The sequence below is a fragment of the Sceloporus undulatus genome, chromosome 4, assembly GCF_019175285.1.
Source record: "Sceloporus undulatus isolate JIND9_A2432 ecotype Alabama chromosome 4, SceUnd_v1.1, whole genome shotgun sequence".
NCBI classification, from domain to species: Eukaryota; Metazoa; Chordata; class Lepidosauria; order Squamata; family Phrynosomatidae; genus Sceloporus; species Sceloporus undulatus.
The window spans coordinates 121,316,716-121,340,109 of record NC_056525.1 but is presented as its reverse complement, the minus strand read 5'-3'; the positions used below and the strand labels follow the sequence as shown (position 1 = coordinate 121,340,109).

The window sequence follows — 23,394 nt, the reverse complement described above, 5'->3', positions numbered from 1 at the left end:
GTCAGCAATCATATTCTCTTGGCCTTTCTGTTAAGCTTTTTGGGGCTCATGGATTGGCTTTTTCATCAATGTATATTTGGCGCACCCATTGAGTTAACCATTTAAGCAAATAATTTAATTAAGTAAATAAACCATCACCAGATTTATTGCATCTTAATAACAATAGCCAGTCTACATTATAAAGATAAAACAGTGAAGAATGCAAAAATTGTCCTAAAATGAATAAAAATAACCCAAAACTTCAGGCAAAACAAGGTGGTCTCTTAGCAACACATGTATGGACAACTCCATTCTATCACCTCCTTGGAAAAAAACCTTTTCTCCCGTCTTTGAAGATGTCCCAAAACAAATGCGATTCATGCCTTCATTATTTATCTCCTTGTTTCTTAACAAATTAGAGAACCAGATATTCTAAACAGGATGCAAAAAGGTGGATTTTGCTTCAAGGTAAATAGAACAACGAAGCAGAAAGTGTATCAGATATAAATTCTGCATAGCACAGAAGCTAAGGCACAATTCATAAGGCGACACAGAGAGACAATTTAAGGCAGCAAATATCCCTCTGAGAGCAAACATCAAAGCTGCTAATGAACATTGCTTCAAGTGAGCAAGGTTCATGCAGCTAACACATGACAATCCATTGAAAGACTAGATGCAGACAGTCTCTCTGACTCTAAATACTGAGTGCACTTAGTGGCATCACTAGAGGTGTGCGGACCATACCTAAGGGGTGTGACACCACTTCTCAAACATCTACTTTTTTTGTAGAAATGGGCAGTGTCACTTTCTTCTATCCTTTTAAAATACTGAAGAGATGGTGTGAGTGAGGAAAGGCTAAGTGGAAGGAGAAAGGAGAGACCCCAGGTAAAAATTAATTTTTTAAAAAATATTTTAAAATATATTCTTTTAAAATATTATTATTATTATTATTATTATTATTATTATTTATATAGCGCTGTAAATTAAAGAAATCACATTTTACCAAATTTTCACTTTAACCACATGAAACTATAGACATTTAGGCTGCGCATTTGATGTTGTAATTTAAAAGTATAATTTTAAATTTTGCAAGTTGTTTATGTCACAAGTATTACCATTACATACAGTGATATCTGAGAATTATGACTTATGAACAACATTGGTCCAAAAAACCAATACTAAGGATATGGTTTTTTATGGGAAGAGGTGAACTGGGAAGGGGGGGTGACAACATCAGTTACCTTACTGAGTGACGCCAACCCTTGTGACTCCACTGAGTGCACTGAAACATTGACTTTACTTCATGGAGCATCTTCACAGAATGATTAAAGACTGAAGAAATACAGAAGCAACACCTGCAGAAATCAAGTGCTGATTATGATGAAACAAAAATATTTGCAAGTTTACCCTCAAAACGAAAGGGTGCCTCCGCACATCGGCAGCTCATTAAAACACTGTTAAATGTTTCATCCCTGCATTAGTAAAAAGAGTAGCATTTTTGTTTGTCAGCATCATCGGTAACAGAAAACGTTGCAGTGTACGGAAAAACATTTTTGCATAGAACACATTCATGCAATTTTTGTCCCCCAAAATATTCCTAGAAATCTTAGGGAAAAAAAATCATTGCCCAGGGAGGCAAATCTTTTGGGGGGAAATTATTCCTGCACATGAAAAAACAAGCAAAGATTTACGTTCTTCGTTGCTGATCACCATTACAACTGAGAAGGGGTTTGAGCATTTGGGAAATGCTTATCATATTGTATATTATACAATCTGCGATAGACATATATTGTTAAATTTGGAAAGAGGTTGAGAAAATAGTCTGCAGGCTCCTTGACTATGCTCTTCACCCTGAAATGACAGAAAACATGGATCTTTTTATCATAAACATGTAAATGAGCACCAATTAGATTTTGATTTTTTAAAAAATAAGTGTGACAATGAAAGGGTTTTACAGATTTGTCAACATAATTGCCAGTATACAAATACCAATTTCCTATGTTCTTCTGTGTTTATCTTAGTACTTAAAGTCAGTTCTTCCGATTTCAGAAAGCATGGCAAACCATTAGCACTGTCGTACTCACAGAATCATAAACTTGGCATTATCAATAGATTCTGACTTAAAAAATGAGAGAGCTTCTTCTGATCTTTATTTACCATTTCCAAAGCAACATATTTCAGGGCAGAACTAGATATTACATAATCATGGGATGGCTTTTATATCAGAGGGGTTGTTCTAATCTATGGGGTGTGGAAAGTAGTTTTTAATGTATGCAATTACATATATATATATATATATATATATATATATTTGATATTTTTAATTTTTTTTAACTTTTATTGTAAAATCTTCTAAAATGTTTTTATTTGTGAGCCACCTTGGGTCCCTTTTTTGGGAGAAAGGCGGCATGAAAATGAAATAAATAAATAAATAAATATTATTGCACATTTGCAGCTAGTGCTGAAGTGCCAGCCCTAGGTCTGTAACCTAGTCACTGTAACTTCCAGTGCAACTCTACTTGTGGCTTGGTGTCACTGACTTGTTAATTCCCCCATTTTTGTCAACCAATAATATGCAATATCACAATAGCATTGCATGGCATAGTGACATTGCAGTGAAAGAACTATACACTGATCTGGCATTTTCCGCTCAGTTCTGTATCTCCTAGAGTATCCAGTACCACCTTCAATTTTTCATGTCTTGTTTGATATAACTTATTGGTGTAGTGGTTTGAGCCTTGGACTACAACTCTGGAGACCAGTGTTCAAATCCCAGCTTGCCCATGAAACCCACTGGCAAGTCTCACTCTCTCAGCCTTAGAGGATGGCAATGGCTACCACCCTCTGAAGAAACATGTCAAGAAAACCCTGTGATAACTTTGCCTTAGGGTCGCCATAAGTCTAAACCAACTTGATGAAACAAACAAACAAAAAAAAGCAACAACAACTTGTTATAGATTTGCAGGCTTGTTACAGAAGAACAAGAGCAGGTGTGGCATAGAGCATTGGAATAGGACCCTGGAGACCAGGGTCTGCATCCCAACTTGGTCATGTAAACCCATTGCATGACCTTGGGCAAGTCACACTTTCTCAGACTCAAAGAACAGCAAACCCCTTCTGAGGAAACTTCAGGAAAACCCCATGATAAGGTTGCCATAACTTGAAGGCACACAACAGCAACAACAATAATAACGATTTGCCTGGACATGATATCCAGACACAACAGAATGTATTTGTGGAAATGTTGGAAAGTTTCATTCAAGCAAATGAAATCCAGTCTTGTGCAGAGTCTGGAATCACTATAAAAGCATCAAATGAGGTCCCCCAAATATTTTATTGAGATGCCAAGCAAGAGTTCCTTGTTCCAGCCAAAAACCTAAAGAGAGTTGCCAAAATCTTACATCCTGCTCAAGGGTCATTCAGATGTTGTATTTTAGTGGAATGATGCGAATCATCTCACTCACACATTCTGGGTTTGTTATTCACACCATGGAACATCTCTGGGAGTTTGGTTGCTCACGCATGCCAGCACTCAAATAAATATGGAGTTGGTGATGCAAATTTGAAATGCATTCAAAGCACGCAGAGTTTAATCTCCAGTCTTTTAGCATGGGTTATTCACATGGCTGAAAATGTGAATCTTTTTTGTTTAATGCTCAGGGGGGAAAAACAATATCGATTATTTTGGGTTAAGTGGATTTTTGAGCAACCTTCCCCCCCCCCCAACTTAATTGGGTGAATTTGGGATGCATGTGAACAACAGAGATTCAACTTGATTCATCCTAGATTATTTTCACCATCTGAATAACCCCTTAGTGAGATGCAATGCTCTGCCTGCACAGTTTCACTTGGGCTACTGCTGCCCATGCACTGACTTGTTTGAAGAGGCAGCCATTTACAGATGGGGGATCATACAGTATCCAGTTCTACCTCTGTAGCCGAGAGAGAAAAAACAGTAGCTGTCACCTCTGACTTTAGATCTCTAGTAAAGAAATGACTGCCCTTTGCTCTTGGCTGGTGCCAGCTGCCCTAGACATTCCACTAACCACAAAATGGTTGCCAACTGCCAAAGGAGTGCATGACAGCCTATAGTGCTACAAATCATAACTGATTTGCCTTCCATTTGATAGGCCCAGCCTTCTTGGTTTTAGGGCTTATTCAGATGGTGAACATAATCCCGGTAGAATATGGGTTGAATCTTTGTTGTTTTGAATGCATCCAGTTAAATTGGAGGGCAGCTGCTAAAAAACCTGCTTAACCCAGGATAATCGATCTTGGATTTTTTTCCCCCCTGAGTTTTCCTAAAAGATTCGCATTGTTGGCTGTATGAATAACTGATGTGAATAGACCCGGGATAAACTGGGATAAAACTCTGCATGCCTTGAATGGGTTTCAAATATGTTTGCATCGTTGACTCCATCTTTATTTGCAGTGCTAACACGTGTGAGCAACAGAACTCACGGAAGCACAGAGATGTGGTTCCGATAAAAAAAATAGTGAGTGAACAACAAATCGGGAATGTGTGGGTGAGATTATTTGCATAGCTGCGCTAACAAAAACGATGTCTGAATAGGGCCCTAGTCATCCTATCTATAAAACAACATTCCATAGCCTACTTATAGGTGGGATGTTCAGCACTTGCTTGTTATTTGCTGGTACTGGGTGCAACATGAATGAAAAAAGGGAAATTAACTTATTAGCATGTCTTATCACAGAGCAGCTATGAATATAAAGAAAACAGCAGTCACTTACTCTTCGTCCTTCTCTTTCAAGTGCTCACCGGTATGCCTGATTAGTTTCAGTAAATCTGTCACACAGTTTTCATAACTTTTCTTTGGTCTGTTTTTCTTTTTCTTGTCCCTTTCACTAAAAGGATCAGCCATACAGTCTAGAACTTCTTTGTGGATCTAAAAGAGATTTAAATCCTTTTAATTATTTTATTCAGCAAGGTTTGCCCTTCATAAGAGGATTTTCTCTCTGAGTAGGTCAAAACATGGTCAAAACACAGACATATAATTGCAAGCATAGTCAAAAAGAACAATGCTAATGAAAACTGTTAAAAGAAAACTATTATGAGGGACAAGCCACCTGCAAAATGCAGGAAAAATTTATCAGCTGCCTTGAAACATTCCAGGAAGGGGCAGGAATTAACAGTCCTAAAGCTTATGGAAACTGCATTGCAAGGCTTTTGCAATGTTGTAGTTACATTGCTGTAGAAAACAAGGAAAGGAAATTAGGAAGACACTTACTAACCAACAATGAACAACTTTATCTTCCAAAGTGTGGGGCTGGTGATTTCCAAATGCTGGCCTAGGCTTATTTATACAAGCAAGTGACTATCTCAGAAAGATAACATGTAAATAATGCATTGGATCCACCTGCTGGATGGACACAATCTGGAAAAGCTCGAGCTAAGAAGAAAAATTGATTTAAAATGCCAATAGATATACAGAAAACAAGGGAAATCTCAAGACACACTTAACCCCTAAGGGACAACAGTGTTCAATTTAAAAACCCACATGCTTCCTTCATCAATAACAATTTAACATAACCCATCCAATTATAACTCTGCAAATGGATTTTATCAGTCACTCAGAATTGGAAATCATTGGAAATCATTTTTCAGTGAATGGTCTGTAAAAATGTTTGATGCATCCAGAGTTTGTCTTTTTTTAACATTTTGAATGACAATCTATGATATGTGTTCAAATCTATCTGGAAGTTTTTCCTATGTATAATAAGCTACCTGAACAGGCAATAATATAAGTCACTCTCTTAGTACAATAATTGGAGTGTTATGCAATTATCCGAGGGATGTTTGTAAGAATAGAGGACACATGGGGCACCCATTATACCTTTAATGTCCCTGCAAATCACTATTACTGGATTTTCTTTCTATTTTGCATCCAAGTGGCTGAATCCAAACTAATCTGGCAGCTTGAAGACAGTTCACACAATCATCTCACCAAACCCACAGCTTCCGCCTTATCTCACTACAGCCTGCGGCCCTCTCCTACTCAGCAAAGATGAATGATAAAGAGAATAGCTACACTGCAGTCTTGAAGATCAAGATGGGAGCAAGGACACTGATAACCTAAGGACCCTCAGAGTAGGGTCACAACAACAACAACAACAACAACAACAACAACAACAACAACCAGCTGCAGGATGTTACTGTGCAAGGAATCAGAGTAGAGCAGGGTTTGTAAGGCTGATGTGACTAATGACTGGAATTTAGAGGAGATTGGTGGTGGTGGTGAGGCACTTCCATTTTGCTATCAGTAGTAATAGGAGAGAGGAATCCCCAGTTTTTTAGATCATGCAAAGAAAATGGATGCAAAACTTGTTCCATAGGGACTCTTCTCTCCTCACATCTGGCCTGAATTCATCTTTCCCAGCCTTCTCCCCAGCTGTCAGTCATATGTACAACATTCATGACAAGACTCTGTGTAAACCAGGCTATGACTGGAATGTATTACTAGAAATGTCAGCTGACAGCAGGCCTGAACAACTTACCTTTTCAGTCCAGTCCTTGAAAGGATGCTCCTCTTGATTCAAAGCCTTCAGAATCTCGCTGTCTTCATTGTGGTGCTTAGTATTCCTCGTCTTAATATCACTTTCATTCCCAACATCTCTTAAGAACCTGTACTTCCTGTCAAAGTAAAGGCAAACTGATGATGCTTTGCATTTTGGTGATGCAGTCATTCTGAGCTCTGAATCTTTATCAAAACAGGTCTCTTTCCGTCCTCATTGTGTGGCTGCTGAAACTTCAGAACCCTAATGATGTGTTTAAACAAATAAGTGGAGTCACTAATTCCTAAAACATCCAGATAAAATTGCTTCTTCCCAACAATAAATCTATCCCTCTGTCAGATATTTTATTTACTGTGCTCAGTATCACAATTTGTCACCTTATAGTTTTGGGGATTAGCTGCATTTGATGTTTAAAAAACCAATACTTCCAATCAAGAGTATTGTAATAGCCAATATATTGTGTTGGATACATCATATTTTGCAATTGTGCTCCATATCAAGCCAAATTACTGTTCCACTAGTTAGTACAATACAGGTTGAGTAACCCTTTTCTGGAATACTGAAACCCCAAGTACTCCCAAATCCAAAACCTTTTGAGCTACAACACAAGTAGTGTAGTACATAGCTGTATTATTTGAAACGCTGGAGAGAAATGTGGCTGGAGAGAGAGACAAGGCTCTCTTAAATGGCAGGAATATACACCTCCCACCATTTTATAGATTTTCAATCACTCTCCAGCCTAATTACATTTCGTTATGTATATGCAAATACAAGTATTCCAAAATTTTAAAAAATCCAAAATACAGAACTCTTCTGCTGCCAAGCATTTTGGGTAAGAAATACTCAACCTGCATTACCATCATCTAGCTTTCCCCCAGCTTGTAATCAATATTGTTTAAAGTGGATTATCTGAAAGATTAAACCTGGGCAATTCTGGATGTAAAGCATATACTCATTTATATATTTTTAAAAATATATAAATTAGAGGGAGGAGGGAGCGGTTGCCTTCCTCAGGCAGCAGCTAAACTGCTGGCATTGCTGCTGCCGAATATCTGTAATTTCCTTCTGTTTCAGGAGCTTCAGCCCCTTTATCACTGTAGTTACGGAACTAAAATAAAATGATACCACATCTCCACACTCCCTCTCATTTGCATGACCAGGCCTGCTGCTCCCATCACACTCTTTTCCAACCCTCTCCAATAACCCTGACCTCCCTCCCTTATGCCCTATCCAACATGCCTTTGGGTTTTCTCCCCCCCCCCCCCCCAATTTTTTTGTGCTTTTCCAGAACTCAGCGACTGCAATTTAAGCATTTAACAGTTTTTTAAACTTCAGCTGAGGCTGTATTGTGAGTAAAACCAGATAAAATAAATAAAAAGAATAGCGAGGGGGGGAGGGGGACAGTGAAGCCACATGACTGGCGATCACACAAGTGCCCCGGGAATGACTTTCCATACCAAGGGCACTGCGGGAAAATGAAAGCTTAACACAATACTTGTCAGTGGAGGTATCTGTGAATTTCAGTGGAGGTAGTTTACCTTCAGATGGTAGTCATCAAAAGTGTTGAATGCTTAATTAACATGCATGTGTTTGGAAAATGTTCCACAGTCTTAACGCAATAATCAGGGTAAGGACGTTTAAGAGATAGATCAGATACATTTGTTTCTTAAGGCTTCCAGTATTTCTTTGGCACTTACATCTGCTTGGTCCAAAAATAAGGATGGTATATCAAGTGTTCCAGTTTATCAGAGAGTGGGATACTTTCATCAAGGGTGTTCAGGCTTCTTCTGAGATCTTCCACTTCCATATGATCATCCACATCTACTGGGCACTCTGTGGGCAAGTCTTCAAACTGGGCTCTGCCTCTCATTGCAACATATACAACCAGCCTTTCAAGATCCTATGTGATACAACAAATGTTTATTGTCTTCTCCAGGAAAACATCTTCACTTCAAAATGAGCAAGGAAAGCTTATCCATTCTTTTTCTTCAGAGATCAGAAGGGTTACTTTTTTGGACCAGCTACCACAACCATTGGCTGGAGAATTCTGGGAGATAATAGTAAAGAAAAGGAACTTTCCCCTTCTCTCTTTGTTTAAATTGTGTTTGCCTGGCAGCATTCCCTCACTTATTCCTGCCACCAGCACTCTTTTCACTGAGTAAGGGAAACATCAAGATCTGTGGGGTTTTACCCAGGAGTTTATCACACGGGAGGAATTTCTCTTAATTTTGAATGAAGAGAAAAGTGGGGCCAGAATGCATTCACATGAATTCGCTAGTTCAGCAAATTTACATGAATTCGAACTGCGTTCGAACTGACTTCCCATTGCCCGAAAATAGCTTGCCATTGCCCAAAATTGCGTGCGATATTCTTTCACGCAATAACGTGAAACCCCTGATTGCCTTCAGATTGCCATTGGGTTATACTTCCAATTTCCCTTGTCTAATAACGTCCTCAGGAGAGCAGGAGAACAATGATCTGCAAGTATGAACACAGCAAGTTGTGCTTTTGTTAGAATCCTAATGTATTCTATCAGATGTATTGTAACTGTGGATGCTGGGGGGATGGGTTGCGCTTTAGCTTGGCTTTAGAGATAGTGATATGTAGTGCTAGGATGGACCAGGTGTGGGCTATCTGGTGTCCTTGAGGATCTGGCTCACAGAGGCTGGGAATGCAGTTTCATTTCTGTGAGAAGAGCAGCTCAGAGAAAAGGAATGGAGGATGGGAACTAGTGAAGGGAAGGAGGGGTCCTGTTGCGGGGGCTTTTGCTAGGGGTGGAGTAGTTTGGCTCAGGGGGAAATTTATGCATTGGTTTGGCTGGGAGGGGTCAGTCTCAGCTAACTGTCAGAGTGCGAGACCAGAATCCTGGACAATCAACCAGTCGGCTTGATTGACAAATCAACAGCACTTTATTGATAGTTCCAGAATCAGCAATTTGTTTCCCTCGAACTTGTATGCATGTATTTGCCTTCAAGTTCCCTGTCAACTTATAGTGACCCTATGAAGTTCACAAAATACGCAGAAGTGATTTTGCCAACCCCTTTCTCTGAAATATAGCCTAGAGCACCTAGTTGGCAGTTTCTCATCCAAGTACTAACCAGGGCTGACCCTGCTTAACTTCCAAGATCAGACAGGTTCAGACAGGAGCTGGTGGTTTTAGGCTATTTAGGGCCACTTCCTTTGATCTTCCATTCAAATCATGATGCATCTGGAACGCATGGGAAGGGCTCTTTAAATGTCAAAAATATAAAGTCAACCCTTAGCTTTCAAATTATGAAACTCAAACTGGTTTAAAATTAAAGATAAAGAATGAGGAGGTAAATGCAATAGGCAATATAAAGAGGACTAATTTTCTTTGTTGCTACATGCCTTCAAGTTGACTGATACATGGTGATGTGATCATATAGGTGTGTTACAGAGCGCCCTCAAGCGGGCAGTCTGCCACCGCCACCATTTGCTGCGGAGGGAAGCCCCAGTGGCCAAACCACGACGCTTCCCGGCGCAGCGAAAAAGGAGCGCCGAAATGGCACTCCTTTTCAAAACGCAGAAGTGGCACCGCGAGGGGCAAAGCGCGCCCTCGCAGCATCACTTCTGTCGTGACACGTCTGGACGCTATGCGTCCAAGATGTCAAAATTGCGGCGCCCATGTGGATGGGCACTGCCATTTATGACGCGCTCTGCGCGTGTTGGGGCCAGGGCTGGTCAGGCAGGGGCAACTCTTCCTAACCCTACCACTCCACTTCCTAACCCTAGCACGCACGGAGCGCGTCGTAAGTGGCAGTTTGTAACCCACCAAAGTTTTCTTCGCAAGATTTATTCAGAATAAATTTTTCAGTGCCTTTCTCTTAGGCTGAAAGATTGTGACTTGCACAAAGTGGCTCAGTGGTTGAGCAGGGCATCAAACCCTGGTCTCCTAGGGCCTGAACAAACAGGCCAAAATAAAGCTGATTTGGGTCACTTTGGAGGTATGCTTTTTAAATGACACATGCATCTTAAGAGTCCAGAAGCTGTGCCAAACCTGTCGTCCAGTCCTTAGGACTGGTGCATGGCTTTGGCATGGCTTCTAGCCTCTTAGGACACAGGCATTATTTAAACAGCATAACCCTCCAAAGTGACACGAAGCAGCTTTATTTTGGCTAGTCTGTTCTGGCCCCTAGAGTCCTAATCCAATGTTCAAGGCACCCCACCCCACTGACTCAGCATTACAGAGTCTAGAATATACTACCAAGGGAAAATCGTCACCCATGTTTTCCACGCAGATGCCAAGGTGATGTCAAATGAACTATCACTTTCATAAAAAATAAGTCCTGTTTTATCTCTGTAGAAGACACAGACAAATACTCTGATGGACAGGACTCAGTAGTAGAGAAATTCCAGCCTCTGTATTCAGTAGGAAGGCTGCCAGGTAATGAAAAATTAAGTTGTCTTGCTGGAGTCTGTGGTTTTAATGTGATGGGAATTTTGTTATTACATTTTTCTCCATGGCATGGCCTTCAGCATCACACATACAAGTGTCCAGGACAGATTCTTTTGGAAAGTTCACAAATGGGACATGAAGACTATGGCTATCCCCTATTTGTTTCCATGATCTGATATTCAATATAGTATTGATTCACAGGAATTTAGTTCTTGGCACTGTCTGAAAAGTTAGCACATTAAAGCAGACTGGCAAGCAGTACAGTAAAACAAGACTCCTTTGAAGTATGTTCCCTTTCTGTCTACAAAGGAGTGTCAGGGGTGTTCATCCTCTATTTATCCTTTTGATTTATTCTTTTGTAAAGACATAGTTGACTTACATGTAATAGTAATCATGTTGTAATGAACCTTAACATCCTTTGGACTATCATTTTGTTGTCATTACATGCTTTCTTAGAAAAGTTTGGCTTTGTTATTCATTTTATTGTATTTTAATATATCTATGTAAATGTCAACTTCAATTAAAGAAAGTACAGTAAGAACATTCATCTTTGAGTAGTGTTAAAAAGCTACTGTACTTGGACAAGGCAGATGGGTTCAAACTACCATAACCTGTACATACTACACAATTATAGCGCTATATTCCACTTTAACTGCCATGGCTGTAGAGTCCTGGGGTTTGTAGTTTGGTCAGAGGTTCAAGAGGAACTCCCTGGCTGAGAATTCCAAATACCCCTCCCTAAACTACAAATCCCAGGATTCCATAGGAGATTCCACTATGAGGTGGAATTGTAGTGCTATAATTGTGTAGTATGGATGGGCCCATCACAAAGCTATCTTTGCCAGTCTCTTTATCTGGACCTCAATTACTTTATGGCGGGTTACAGACCGCCGAAAAGCGACGGCCTGCACCCGCCCCTTTCCCAGCCGGATCGGGGCCTCAGCGGCCAGAGCGGCAGCCGCTGAGGCCCTGATCCACCGCTTTCCAGGCCGCAGGGAAGTGGCAAAAGGCCCCTTCCCCGCAGCCTGGAAAGGGGTGTCCTTGGGGCTTCAAGCCCCAAGGACACCCCGTGGTGGCGGGGAGGAGGAGAAAGGGGCTGCTTGGCCCCTTTCTCCTCTGCGTCGCTGGGCGCAGCCATCTGAAGGCTGCGCCCAGCGACACAAACGGCAAAAGGAGCTCCATTTCGGAGCTCCTTTTGCGGCCAGGGAAGGGGTGCACTATGTGCCCTGGCGCAGCGTGATGATGTCACGTCCGCGCCGCCCCGTATAGAGGCGGCGTGGTCGTGACGTCGTAATGGTGGCGGCCGTGTGGAATGGCCGCCACCATTTTGTGCGCACTCCGCACATGCTAGGGTTAGGGGCGTCTAGAAAAGACGCTCCTTTCTAAGCCTAGCACACGCAGAGCGCGCACTTTTAAGCCTGTTTGTAATGGGCCCATATCTGTTCATGATGGGGAAAATGGATTAACACCATATACTGTACAATTTCTTGATCTCTTTAGACAAAGTGTACGATAATTATTCTGGCTCTGAATATGATGGTTTTATTAGCTATTATGGCTAGTAGCTATTAACAGATCTATTCTTCAAATGCTTGTCTAGTCTTAAATAGAACGTTCTAAGACAGTATGCACCATCAAATATCTTGCTTTAGGGACTTCTATAAGTTACCTATGTATGTCTAGTTTTTTTAAAAGAATATAATAATCCAAATACAGCTACTTCAAAGATTTATTTAAATAAAACATGATACTGGCAGTCCTGACACTGAGTCTTTTTTTCACTTGCTTCACAGTTACTTCCATTTTCCTTGAGCTACAACCCCAAGATCTCTTTCCTGTGTACTCAACAACAAACTGAAACTCCACTAAAGCATAGTTGTGGTTTAATTATTTTGTCTCAATGCACAATACCTTATACGCTTATCTATGGGGAATCTCATTCACAATTTTGTTGTGCTGTCATCCAAACCTAAGAGAGCCTTTCTGAGTATTTCAATACCTACTTGTGATTTCACCACATCTGCAACCTTGGTTATTTTATTATTCACCATGACTTCATGTGATTTATGAATTGATCTAATAATGTGCAGATCATGGGAGGATTCCTCTTTGTACTTCTTTTAGTTAAGAAGAGGTTTTCCCTACTTTCAATTTCTATTACTTAAGCAGTTATCATTAGAGAATTGTTATGCAAGAATCAACAAACAAGGATGTTAAACCATCAATAGAAATGTCTGCAGAAGACATTATGTATGTAATGTTATTTTTTTTTAAAAAAATCCATACCTTCAGATCTCTTTGGATTATACAGTCCTTCTCGTCTTCATCAATTAATTTTCTACTTTTATCAAAATCTGCCAGGAAAACTTTTCCAGCAAAATCTATCAAAATAAAAAGTTTAAGAAACAACATGAAACGGCCCTGTCTTCTATGTACAAGAATAAGCTTCAAAACAAAGAACAATTTAATCATCTCACAAAGGCAAATGCCCCACCTTTTAAAAAAAATTCTGATCTCTAATGCTTGCTCATACCTGGTATGTAGTTCCACTAATACCTAAATTCCATACACACCCAGGATGGCACCACACAATATGTATGGTTGCTTGATTCTTACTTCTGAGTGTTTTATTTTATCAGGTAAAACCAGGGGCAGGGCAGGGAAGATCAATTGTCCCTGACTTAGAAACTAGGGATAAACTAGCTTTCTAACAGGAGTGCCTTTTATCAGCTTCGGCTGATACACCAGCTGCGCCCTTTCCTGAAAGTCAGGGACCTTGAGACCGTAGTACATGCGCTGATAACCTCACGCCTTGATTTCTGTAATGCGCTCTACATGGGGCTACCCTCGTGCTTGGTCCGGACACTTCAATTAGTTCAGAACATGGCAGCCAGACTGGTCTCTGGTACATCCAGAAGAGACCATATAACACCGATCTTAAGATCACTTCACTGGCTGCCCATCAGTTTCCAGGCCCAGTACAAGGAGTTGGTTATCACCTTTAAAGCCCTAAATGGCTTGGGTCCAACCTATCTTCGGGACCGCCTCCTTCCATATAATAATAATAATAATAATAATAATGGTTTATTTATATTTTCCCACCTCTCCCAAGTGGATCCTCGGGGGGGAAATTGGTTATATCATCCTCCCCGCACACTTAGATCCTCAGGGAAAAATTTGTTACAGCCTTGTAAAGCAAGGCTGTCAATGACCTCCCAGAGGACCTTCTCAGCTGTTGCTCCTAGATTGTGGAATGGCCTGCTGGACAAGATCCATCATATTACCACTCTAAACAGCTTTTAAAAAGCTATAAAGATGGATCTCTTCTGGCAGGCCTTTCCTGAATAGTTCTCCGGCCATCGGAAGGAAAATCTAACTGCTGACCTCCGACTTCACCACAGTTATTGTATTGTTTTTTAAGTATGTTTTATGTTTTTAATTCCACACTGTTTAATTGTCTTTTAAGGGGGGAGGGGGGTTTGAGGGTTTGGACTGTATATTTTAACTTTGTAAGCTGCCCCAATTGCTTTTTGTAGAGAGGTGGGATATAAAAAAAAATTATTTATTTATTTATTTATTTATTTATTTATTTATTATTACAACCTGGAGAATGTGTTTTATGTCATTTTCTTATTTTAGAGGTAAATTAGAATTTGGATAGGGTTTCAGGTAATGTGAGAATTCTGAAATCTCATCCTTAAGCTCCAGACTTAGGGTATAGTAGTGATCTGTTCAGTTCAGTGGAACTGATAAGTGCAGAGAACCAGGGTTTCAGTTGGATTGATTATAAAATATAACAAGATTGATACCTATCAAAATGTTACTTGGATGCAGATCCTGATGGCCAAATCCAAATCCATGCAATTCCTTCACGGCCAGAAACAGTGCTTCAAGAATAACGTTGTTCTTTATGGCTCCATTGTCTGCTGTGCTGAAGTACTCCTCAAGGTTCTGCTCACACAAGGAGAGGCACAAATAGAGACAGGCTTTTCGTTCTTCCCATCCACAAAACTTTGCCAGATGTTGGCTGGTGTGGCATTTTTCAAAGCAGGCTTTCTCTCGCCCTGCATTTTCTGCATCCGTACAGAATATCTTTACAGCAACTTCTTTTCCATCATAGAACCCCAGGTAGACACCTCCCTGTGAGTTTTCCTGGATTCTAAAATGAAGATCCATGGAAAACTTGAGTTTTCCAATCATAAGACAACTTTTTCTATAGAGGTCTTGGAGCTTGTCTCCCCAACGTCTGCTGGTGGTTGCGCACTGTTTCTTAGGTTGATGTGAACTAGCCATGGCACCATACTGTTGAAGCAGATCTGCCATTTTGGCATTGTAATTTGTACTGGCAATCTCAATGAGGTTTCCAATTTCTGCCCTTGCACCATTCTCACAAAGCATTTGGGCTATTTCACAATTGTTCTTCTCAACAGCTACCCTCAGTGCTGTTTTATGCTGTTTGTCAAAGGCATTTACGTCAACTTCACCTTTTTCCAATATAGCCTGCACCAGGTCTTGGCTCTGTTTTTCAACTGCAAGGATTAGGGTAGTTTTGTCATACTCATCCTTTCTTGTTACATCAACCCCACATTTTAAAAGGAAAAGGGCTATTTCTTCTTTGTTTCTGCCCCACTTCTTGTACTCTAGGAAAGCATGCACTAGTGCATTCCTGTGCCTATTGTCACAGATATTTACATGGGCACCCATTTCATCAGCAAGGATTCTGACAATGTTGATATGGCCATGTCGGGCAGCAAACATTAGGGCTGTTTCTCCACCTTTACCAAGTACCTTTTTTGCCTCATGGACAACCCTACAGAAATTGACATTTGCACCCTTCGTATACAAGTATCTCAAGGCTTCCTCTTTCCCATGCCATGCAGCCTCCAGGAATGCTGTGTAGCCATTATTATCATATTCGTCTATTTTTGAACCTTGCTCAAGAAAAAGCTCCAAAAGTTTTACATTACCTATTATCCCTGCTATAATAAAAGGAGTAGCACCATTATCCCTCTTAGCATGTGGATTGGCCCCTTTAGCAAGTAGAAGGCGGACAATCTCTTCCTTATTTCCCTGCACAGCACTATGGAGGGCTGTCCAGCCACGATTCACCTTAGAATTAATATCTGCACCTTCTCCCAATAACTGATGGATGGTCTCAAGTGATCCATTTCGTACAGCAGTGTTTAGTTTTAGTGCCATCAATTTTTCCGGAGAGGACTCGGAGGGCTCCTGATGGTGATGATGGTTGTAGTGGCTCCCCATAACTTCCAAATATATCGCAAGAACAAACACAAATACTTGAATACTCTAATGACTTCAGAAGTCTGGATTCATAGAAGAGCTTTTCACAGATGGGGTCAGGTTCCCAGGGGCCAGATCATGCTGTAACACACAGTGAATTCAGATATTTTTAGTGATAAAGAGTTGAACAATGAAGGTGCTTCAGTAGGGAAAAACATCTTCATCACAAGAACATAACATAGATTGCATTCTTCAAATACAGTATATGTGTGTGCTTGTGTGTGCGTAGGCATTTGAGTGAGTGCATTCACCTGTTTGGAAAAGAAAAAGAATAACTCATTTGATTAATCTAAATACAAATTTGCGGATTTGACTTTTGTGGCTTTGATTATTTACAGTTTTGAGTAATATCTTCTCTTTAGGAGTCTTTAAGTCCTCCAGCACAACTCTGTCAGTTGTGCTGGAGAAACTAGAAGTTCCAAGAGAAGACACTTCTCTAGGCATCTATAGATCCTCTAGTATGATTCTATGGTCAACATCTGGCATTTGTTGACCACAGAGTTGTACTGCAGGACTTGGAGATTCCTAGAGAAGTGTCCTCTTAGGTAAAAGGTGTTTTTTTGTTATTTGCAGCTTTCCCACATTCATGGGGGTCCTTCACCCTTACCCTCAGCAAATGTGGAGGGAGTACTGTACTTTATAAATGTTCTTTGTGTTTTCACAAAGAAAACAGACCCCATTCAGTTCTGTCCCTCTTTTCAGTTGACTGGCTCAAAACAACAGAGGTAATTTTGGAGTCGTTTCACTCAGATCAAAATTAGAGGAGGGAGGGACTTGCTCAGTTTTCTGTAAATAAATTAGTATATCTAAAGCCACATATGTTTTAAACCATACTCTGTAAAAGCTACTTATTTAGGGAAATGGAGAGAGAGAAGAGAAGAGAAAGAAAAATGTTTTGGGGGAAGAATGGGTAGTAAACTACTGGCAACTTGTGATTCATATTAGGAGACATTTTACTGACTTCATTACATTAGAAATTAGAGTGTACCTGGTGCAAAGAGAATTCATAATTATGTTCTAAACAAGAGAAAGCAAAATAAGACTCACAGACTAACAAATATGGCGATAATTATAATAATTATTGTAAAAATCAATGAAATGCTCTCACATAACATACAAGAACTAAACGATTCCCTCCCTTAACTAGGGAATGGTGACGGCGGCGGCGGGGTTTGGATTCACTACCTAAAGACAACGAACACACACAGTTTCACATACACAGCCTAGAAGAACCTAATTCATATAAATAATCAGAGGAAAGGAAATGGGATTCACTGCCTAAACATGACACATAACAACATCACATAGAGAGAAAAGGCTAAGAAAGAAACAATTTAAGACAGCAAAATATGGTGGTAATTTTTTAAAAAAAGAATTCATGGCAGGATGAAAGTGTAATGAAAAATCATTGAGAAAGAGAGGGATAAACAAAGGAGAAAGGATGTGAATCACCCAAACAACTGAACACTGAAAAGATGAAACTGGTTCCTCCGGCTACACAACAATGTAGCAGAGAAGGAAGTGCAAATATGTTTTACATATCCAGCCATAGCTGTGTTGGTGTACAGCAAAGTACAGTATCATCCCAAATCCACAAGGCGGTGATACCTTTATCGGAACAACTAAACTACACATTATATATGTTGCAGGCTTTCAAAGCCCCACTGGCTTCTTCATCAGGCAAAGGTGTTAAAAATGATACAGAAGGGGAGGAAATTGAAGTTCGTCATAGCCCTGCATTTGGTCAAGATGTAGCTGTTGTCCTCAGTTCAAGGTTATAGAAGGGTATTCATGCAGGTGGATCCCTTCTACCTCTGGCCATCTGGCTGCTGGGTGATTCAATCTGATTCAGTGAACTCTCATCTGGTTCAGTGGTGGATCTGTCAAACATTTAACTTCCTTCCTTTATTTAACTTCCCTCCTCCCCCACCCTGGACAATGTTGTAAGGGGAAAAAGACCTAAAAGAGGATCTGGCTACTTTTCTATTTGATCTACCCCTCCTTCTACTTAGGCTGCATCCACACTGCAGACATAACCCAGTTTGACACCACTTTAACTGCCCAAAACCTCGCACTGTGCAATTCTGGGCTCTGTAGTTTTGTGAGACATTTAGCCTTCTCTGTCAGAGAGCTCTGGTGCCAGAATAAACAACAGTGTCCAGAATTGCATAGCACAGAGTGATGGCAGTTAAAGGGCTGTCAAACTGGATTATTTCTGCACTGTGGATATGGTCTTAAGTTTCTAAAGCTCAGAGACCCCACCTCAGAAAGCAGTTAGAGGAGGCACATAGTTCCAGTATCAATAAGGCAGCAGGTTTTATTCTGAAAGAGAAAGACGCTATGGTTCAGCACCTTAGACATCTCTTTTGAAATCTGAAATAAAACCCAGAGCACATTCAAGTGATACCAGAGTCGACAGTGTCTGTTGACAGGAAGCCTCAGCTGAAGACCAGCTCTGGTGTTTATCACACGGAGATGTTTGGAGCTTTTTGCAGCTTAGTTCCAACGTGAATGTGGGTCCAACGATGCAAATTCACGCTAAAACGTGATGAGTTATCTCACGCGACTGCTTTCTATGGGGGGTTCTTACGAGGCACTTCTGCATTCAATTTGCACTCACTCCTCATTTTGGTGAATTCGGAAACAAGCGAATTCACCAAAATCTGCTTCTAAGCTCACTTCGATTTCATTTCAAATTGGTCTGGTGTGGAAGATCACTCTGATGTCGTCCCCCTTGGCCCCCTGCGTCATGCTCTTTCATCCCCCTCCTCCTCCTTCATGCCATCTTGTCCTCTCTGCCACCCTGCGACCTATGCCATCATCCCCTGACTGCTCCTTCATCCCAATCCTGGCCCCAGTGACCTCCTGTAACCTATCCCATCATCCCCTGATTGCTGCTTCATCCCAGTCCTGGCCCCAGTGACCCCCTGTGACCTATCCCATCATCCCCTGACTGCTGCTTCATCCCGATCCTGGCCCCAGTGACCCCCTGCAACCTATCTCATCATCCCCTGACTGCTGCTTCAGCCTGATCCTGGCCCCAGTGACCCCGTGCGACCTATCCCATCATCCTGTCTGCTCCTTCATCCCGATCCTGGCCCCAATGACCCCCTGCAACCTATCCCATCATCCTCTGACTGCTCCTTCATCCCGATCCTGGTCCCAGTGACCCCCTGTGACTTATCCTACCATCCCTTGCCTGCTCCTTCATCCCAATCCTGGCCCCAGTGACCTCGTGCGACCTATCCCATCATCCCCTGCCTGCTCCTTCATCCCGATCCTGGCCCCAGTGGCCTCCTGCGACCCATCCCATCAACCCCTGATTGCTCCTTCACGCCGATGAAGGATGACAACTAAGGAGAGGGCAGGGAAGGAGGACAGGGTCCAGAGCCCCATTGAGCAACCGCAAGGGTGCCGTTTCGAATAGTTGAACCCTCAAAGTGTGTTCCGATGTGGTAATACAATGTGCACTCACCACGCTTTGCTTGAATCCGCATCACATGACTTGTCTGGAATCGAACTCACTCTGCTTCCCCCTCGATTCAGAAAGGCAACAGAAAGGCAACCAGGTGTGGCAAAACAATACGTTTTAACGTGAATTTGCATTGCTAGACAGGAGTGATATGATCCAGATCTGGTATGAAAAAACATCATGTTTCGCATTGCTAGAACAGGAGTGACTGCGGATCTGAGCTGCAAACCCCCCACGTGTGATAAGGCCCTTTGATTCTCTTGGCTTCTGAGGAAAGCTTGCATTTGCCTTGGAACAAAACAGAACCATCTAAAGGGTGTCAACTGCACATTTCCATCCCTTCAAACTAAATCTTGTTTTGGTTGTTTTATCTGTTTTTATTGGCTGAAATCTGTTTCTGGAGTTGAATAATGGAGGGGGGAGCACTTAGACCCTTTTCCTGGACAAGGAAAACTGAGGTCCAAAACACACTGCAGAAACAATCCAGTTTAAGACCACTTTCTCTGCCCTGGCTCAGTGCTAGGGGAAACCTTGGAACTGTAGTTTATCAGAAATCTCTGACAGAGAAGGCTCAATGTCTCACAAAACTAAAGTCCTCAAAATTCCCTACCATTCAGCCAGGGCAGTTAAAGAGGTCTCAGAATGAATTATTTCTGCAGTATGTTCTTGAACCTGATCTCACACAGAGAATGAACTCCATAAAGTGGAGCCCTGCTTACCTAGTTTCAGACAAAAAGAGTAACTGAGGCTCCATCAGAAGAGACAAGCAGATCACTTTCTCTCCCCTGTACCATAATCCAATCACTAAATTTCACTTACTGTCAAACAGATGTTTCTCTTCTTCCTTTTCTCTTTAATATTTGACACAAGTACTCCCGATGGCACAACACCTAGGCAAAGAGGAGAGAATAATAATGATGCAAACAGAACTGAGACAACACAGGTTGCTATCAAACTGAAAACACTGGAGAGAAACAAAACCAGTGTTCGAGGCAGGGAAGTGGAAATGAGTCTTCAGGAAAGAAGGAGGGGTTTTGATTTTTTAATATATTTTTTGAGATGGTGTTTTGAGTTGGTTGCACTTTCAGTTTTAGCACAGTCTGGAACAGCAGCTGTAGCAACATCTATGTAGTAAAGAGAATGTAACTGACAAGCTATCATGCAGTATGTGAAATAGCTGCAAGAAACATCAGGATGTATTAAGTCACTTTATCAAAGTTAAGTAGAAATAAGAGTGTATACACTCATTCCATCCAGACTAGAATTTATTCAAAACACCATTTTGAAATGCTACAATGCAGCAATAAACTTCCCAAGAATCCATCTTCAAAGTCTTATTCTAGACTTCCAGCTGTCAGATTTTTGAAATGAGCGATATCAGATCACTTAGTTCTAAACAGGAGCAATGCAGCACTGAAATAATAGTCCACATTTCATCTCTGAAGGAGGACTCAGGCTATATCCACACTGTAGAAATAATCCAGCTTGACACCACTTTAATTACCATAGTTCCATGGTATGGAATTCTGGGAACTGTAGTTTGTTATGCCACTGGACTATATGAAACTTAGGGGCAAAACAGACTGGGTTGGGGGCAGTGTCTGAGTGTGGTGTTTAGATTCCATATGATCTGATGTCTGATCTGGAATAATTGAATCAACTTTTGGGCCACACAATATACAGAAAAGCTACACACAGAGACAGATACCTGCACAAGTACTCCAACCATCACCCAGGACAAAAAAGAAGCACAATAAAACATTGGTAGACCTGGCAAAAAGAATCTGTGAACCCCATTTCCTGGAAGATAAATTGAAGAACCCATACTGGGCTCTACAGATTAATGGTTACTCCAGCTCAGTGGCATCAATAGGATTGGTGTCACCCAGTATCTTAAACTCACAGTGTCACACTCCCAAGCCTTGTGTACCACACCATACAGTATCCAAAGTTGTAGTCCAGCACTTAAACTACTACACCACACTGATTCTCAAAAACACGATAGCAGTCTTCAAACATCTGAATGTTGTCACATGGAAAAGAGCAATAACATGTTCTCTGCTGGCCCAGAAGGCAGGACTAGATCTAAAGGCCTGAATAGTAGCAGCAGTGTAGAATCAGTGTAGAATAGCAGCAGCGCAAATCTGGATTGTTTTATATCCAAGTCAGTACCCTTCAAGTTGCTCTCAATTTATGACAGCCCCAAGGCAAAACTATCATGGGATTTTCTTGGCAAGATTTGTTCAGAGGGAGTTTGCCATTGTCTTCCTCTGAGGCTGAGACGGTGTGATTTTCCCAAGGTCACCTAGTCGCGCCCTTTGAAAGGTGCAAAAAGAAGCCACTTTCTGTGGCTCCTTTTTGCACTCTGCAAAGTCCAGATTGGGGCCACAGTGTGCAGTCACTGTGGCCCCAATCTGGCTGTAAAAGGGGCCATTCAGGCCATCCCTTAGGGCCCTAAGTTTCTTTACTGCTCCTCCTGGCCTGGCCTGGCCTGAGCTCAGGGCTTTGGGCTGGCTGCTGCTTGGCAACAAAGTCCTCTGGTCTCAGAACTACTCCTTTGGCTTATGTGGGAGAAGACCAGCACCCCTTCTAGGAGGCTCAGTAGGGGCTACCTGCACTGGAGAAAGGAGAAGCTAGCTGGCTCATTTGCTTGCTTCTGGTCAGCCCCCCTGTGTGTCTCCTTCCTCTGAGTCTGCTGGGCTGCCACACCTCACCCCACCTCCCCTTTTATCAGCGCCAGCAGCCCCCACTGAGCCCCCTGGAAGGAGTGCTGGCCTTCTCCTACACAAGCCGGGGAGCAACCACACCACTGTTGCTGCTTATGCTCAAGTCTGAGGCTAGAAGATCTTTCTCTGCCCACTAAGCCAGCTCAAAGGGGTGGAGTGAGGTGGGTGGGGAAAGGAGATGCTTGGCTTGGTCTTGGCATCTCTGTTTCTTCCCACTGAGCTGCAGTTCACCCCAGCCCTTGTCTGCATCCCCCCCCCCCACCAGTCCTGAAAACCCCCAAAATCAAGACCCTGCAAAATGCAAATGAAAACCACCCAGGATCAGGGTTTTCTCCAGCAGACAATGGCTCACTAATTAAACAGACACAAGTCCTCTTTGCATATCCTCCCACCCTGAGGCCTTGCCATCAACAACAGAACAATACACAGATTAACATGGGAATCACTCCTCCCTAACCAGAGTCACACTTTGTGTGTGTGTGTGTATCAAACTCTCTTTCATGCCAGCATTCTCTGAAGATGACAGCCACAGATGCAGGCAAAACATCACGAACAAACTTTTCCAGAACACGGCTACATAGTCCAAAAAATCCACAGAAAACTTACACTCTTTATTGTTTTGACTGTCGTGCAAATTTACTTAAAAGCATTGACAAGTAATACACTGAAAAAAGGTAAAGACCATAGTAAAGAAACAATAAATACAAGCTGTTCATATATCTCAACAAGTGTAAAGTATTAACGTATGCCATTATCTTCCTTCTCTTACCTTTGAAGGACCATCCCCTCCCCAGTAACCTTAAAGTACTTCTTACATGTTAGATTTGGCTAATTCTTGTAGTTTCTTCAGCAGGGATGGCTGAGCCTTGCAGTTTCCTCAGCCCTAGGCTGGCAATTTCCCAGTTTAAATCAGAAATGCTGATTTCACAGATAGAGAAGAACCCTTTACACCTCCTTGTTCACAG

General features: G+C 41.6%; 1 protein-coding gene across 2 annotated transcripts; it reads right to left on the bottom strand.

Moving 5' to 3' along the window:
• Positions 1-958: 958 nt before the first annotated feature.
• Positions 959-20,659, bottom strand: LOC121928906 (2-5A-dependent ribonuclease-like). Of its 2 annotated transcripts, none has more exons than XM_042464216.1 (7): positions 20,523-20,659; positions 14,740-16,312; positions 13,217-13,311; positions 8,211-8,413; positions 6,496-6,631; positions 4,732-4,886; positions 959-1,830 (listed from the first exon to the last, which is right to left on the bottom strand). In XM_042464216.1, the coding sequence occupies exons 2-7, from the start codon at positions 16,190-16,192 to the stop codon at positions 1,692-1,694; spliced, it is 2,181 nt and encodes a 726-aa protein (XP_042320150.1). In that variant the 5' UTR covers positions 16,193-16,312; positions 20,523-20,659; the 3' UTR covers positions 959-1,691. The 2 variants fall into 2 exon arrangements, with proteins under 2 accessions (XP_042320150.1, XP_042320149.1); XM_042464215.1 differs by having other exon boundaries at positions 14,740-16,482; positions 20,523-20,653.
• Between the last annotated feature and the right edge of the window lie 2,735 nt (positions 20,660-23,394).

Bases quoted from the DNA above. Each gene is read 5' to 3' on its own strand.
- LOC121928906 (XM_042464216.1), bottom strand. From the start codon at position 16,192: ATGGGGAGCCACTACAACCATCATCACCATCAGGAGCCCTCCGAGTCC. The intron at 8,414-13,216 runs GTATGGATTTTT...TGTATCACATAG, and splicing joins TAATCCAAAGAGATCTGAAG to GATCTTGAAAGGCTGGTTGT. The intron at 6,632-8,210 runs GTAAGTGCCAAA...TTACTTTGACAG, and splicing joins TATTTTTGGACCAAGCAGAT to GAAGTACAGGTTCTTAAGAG.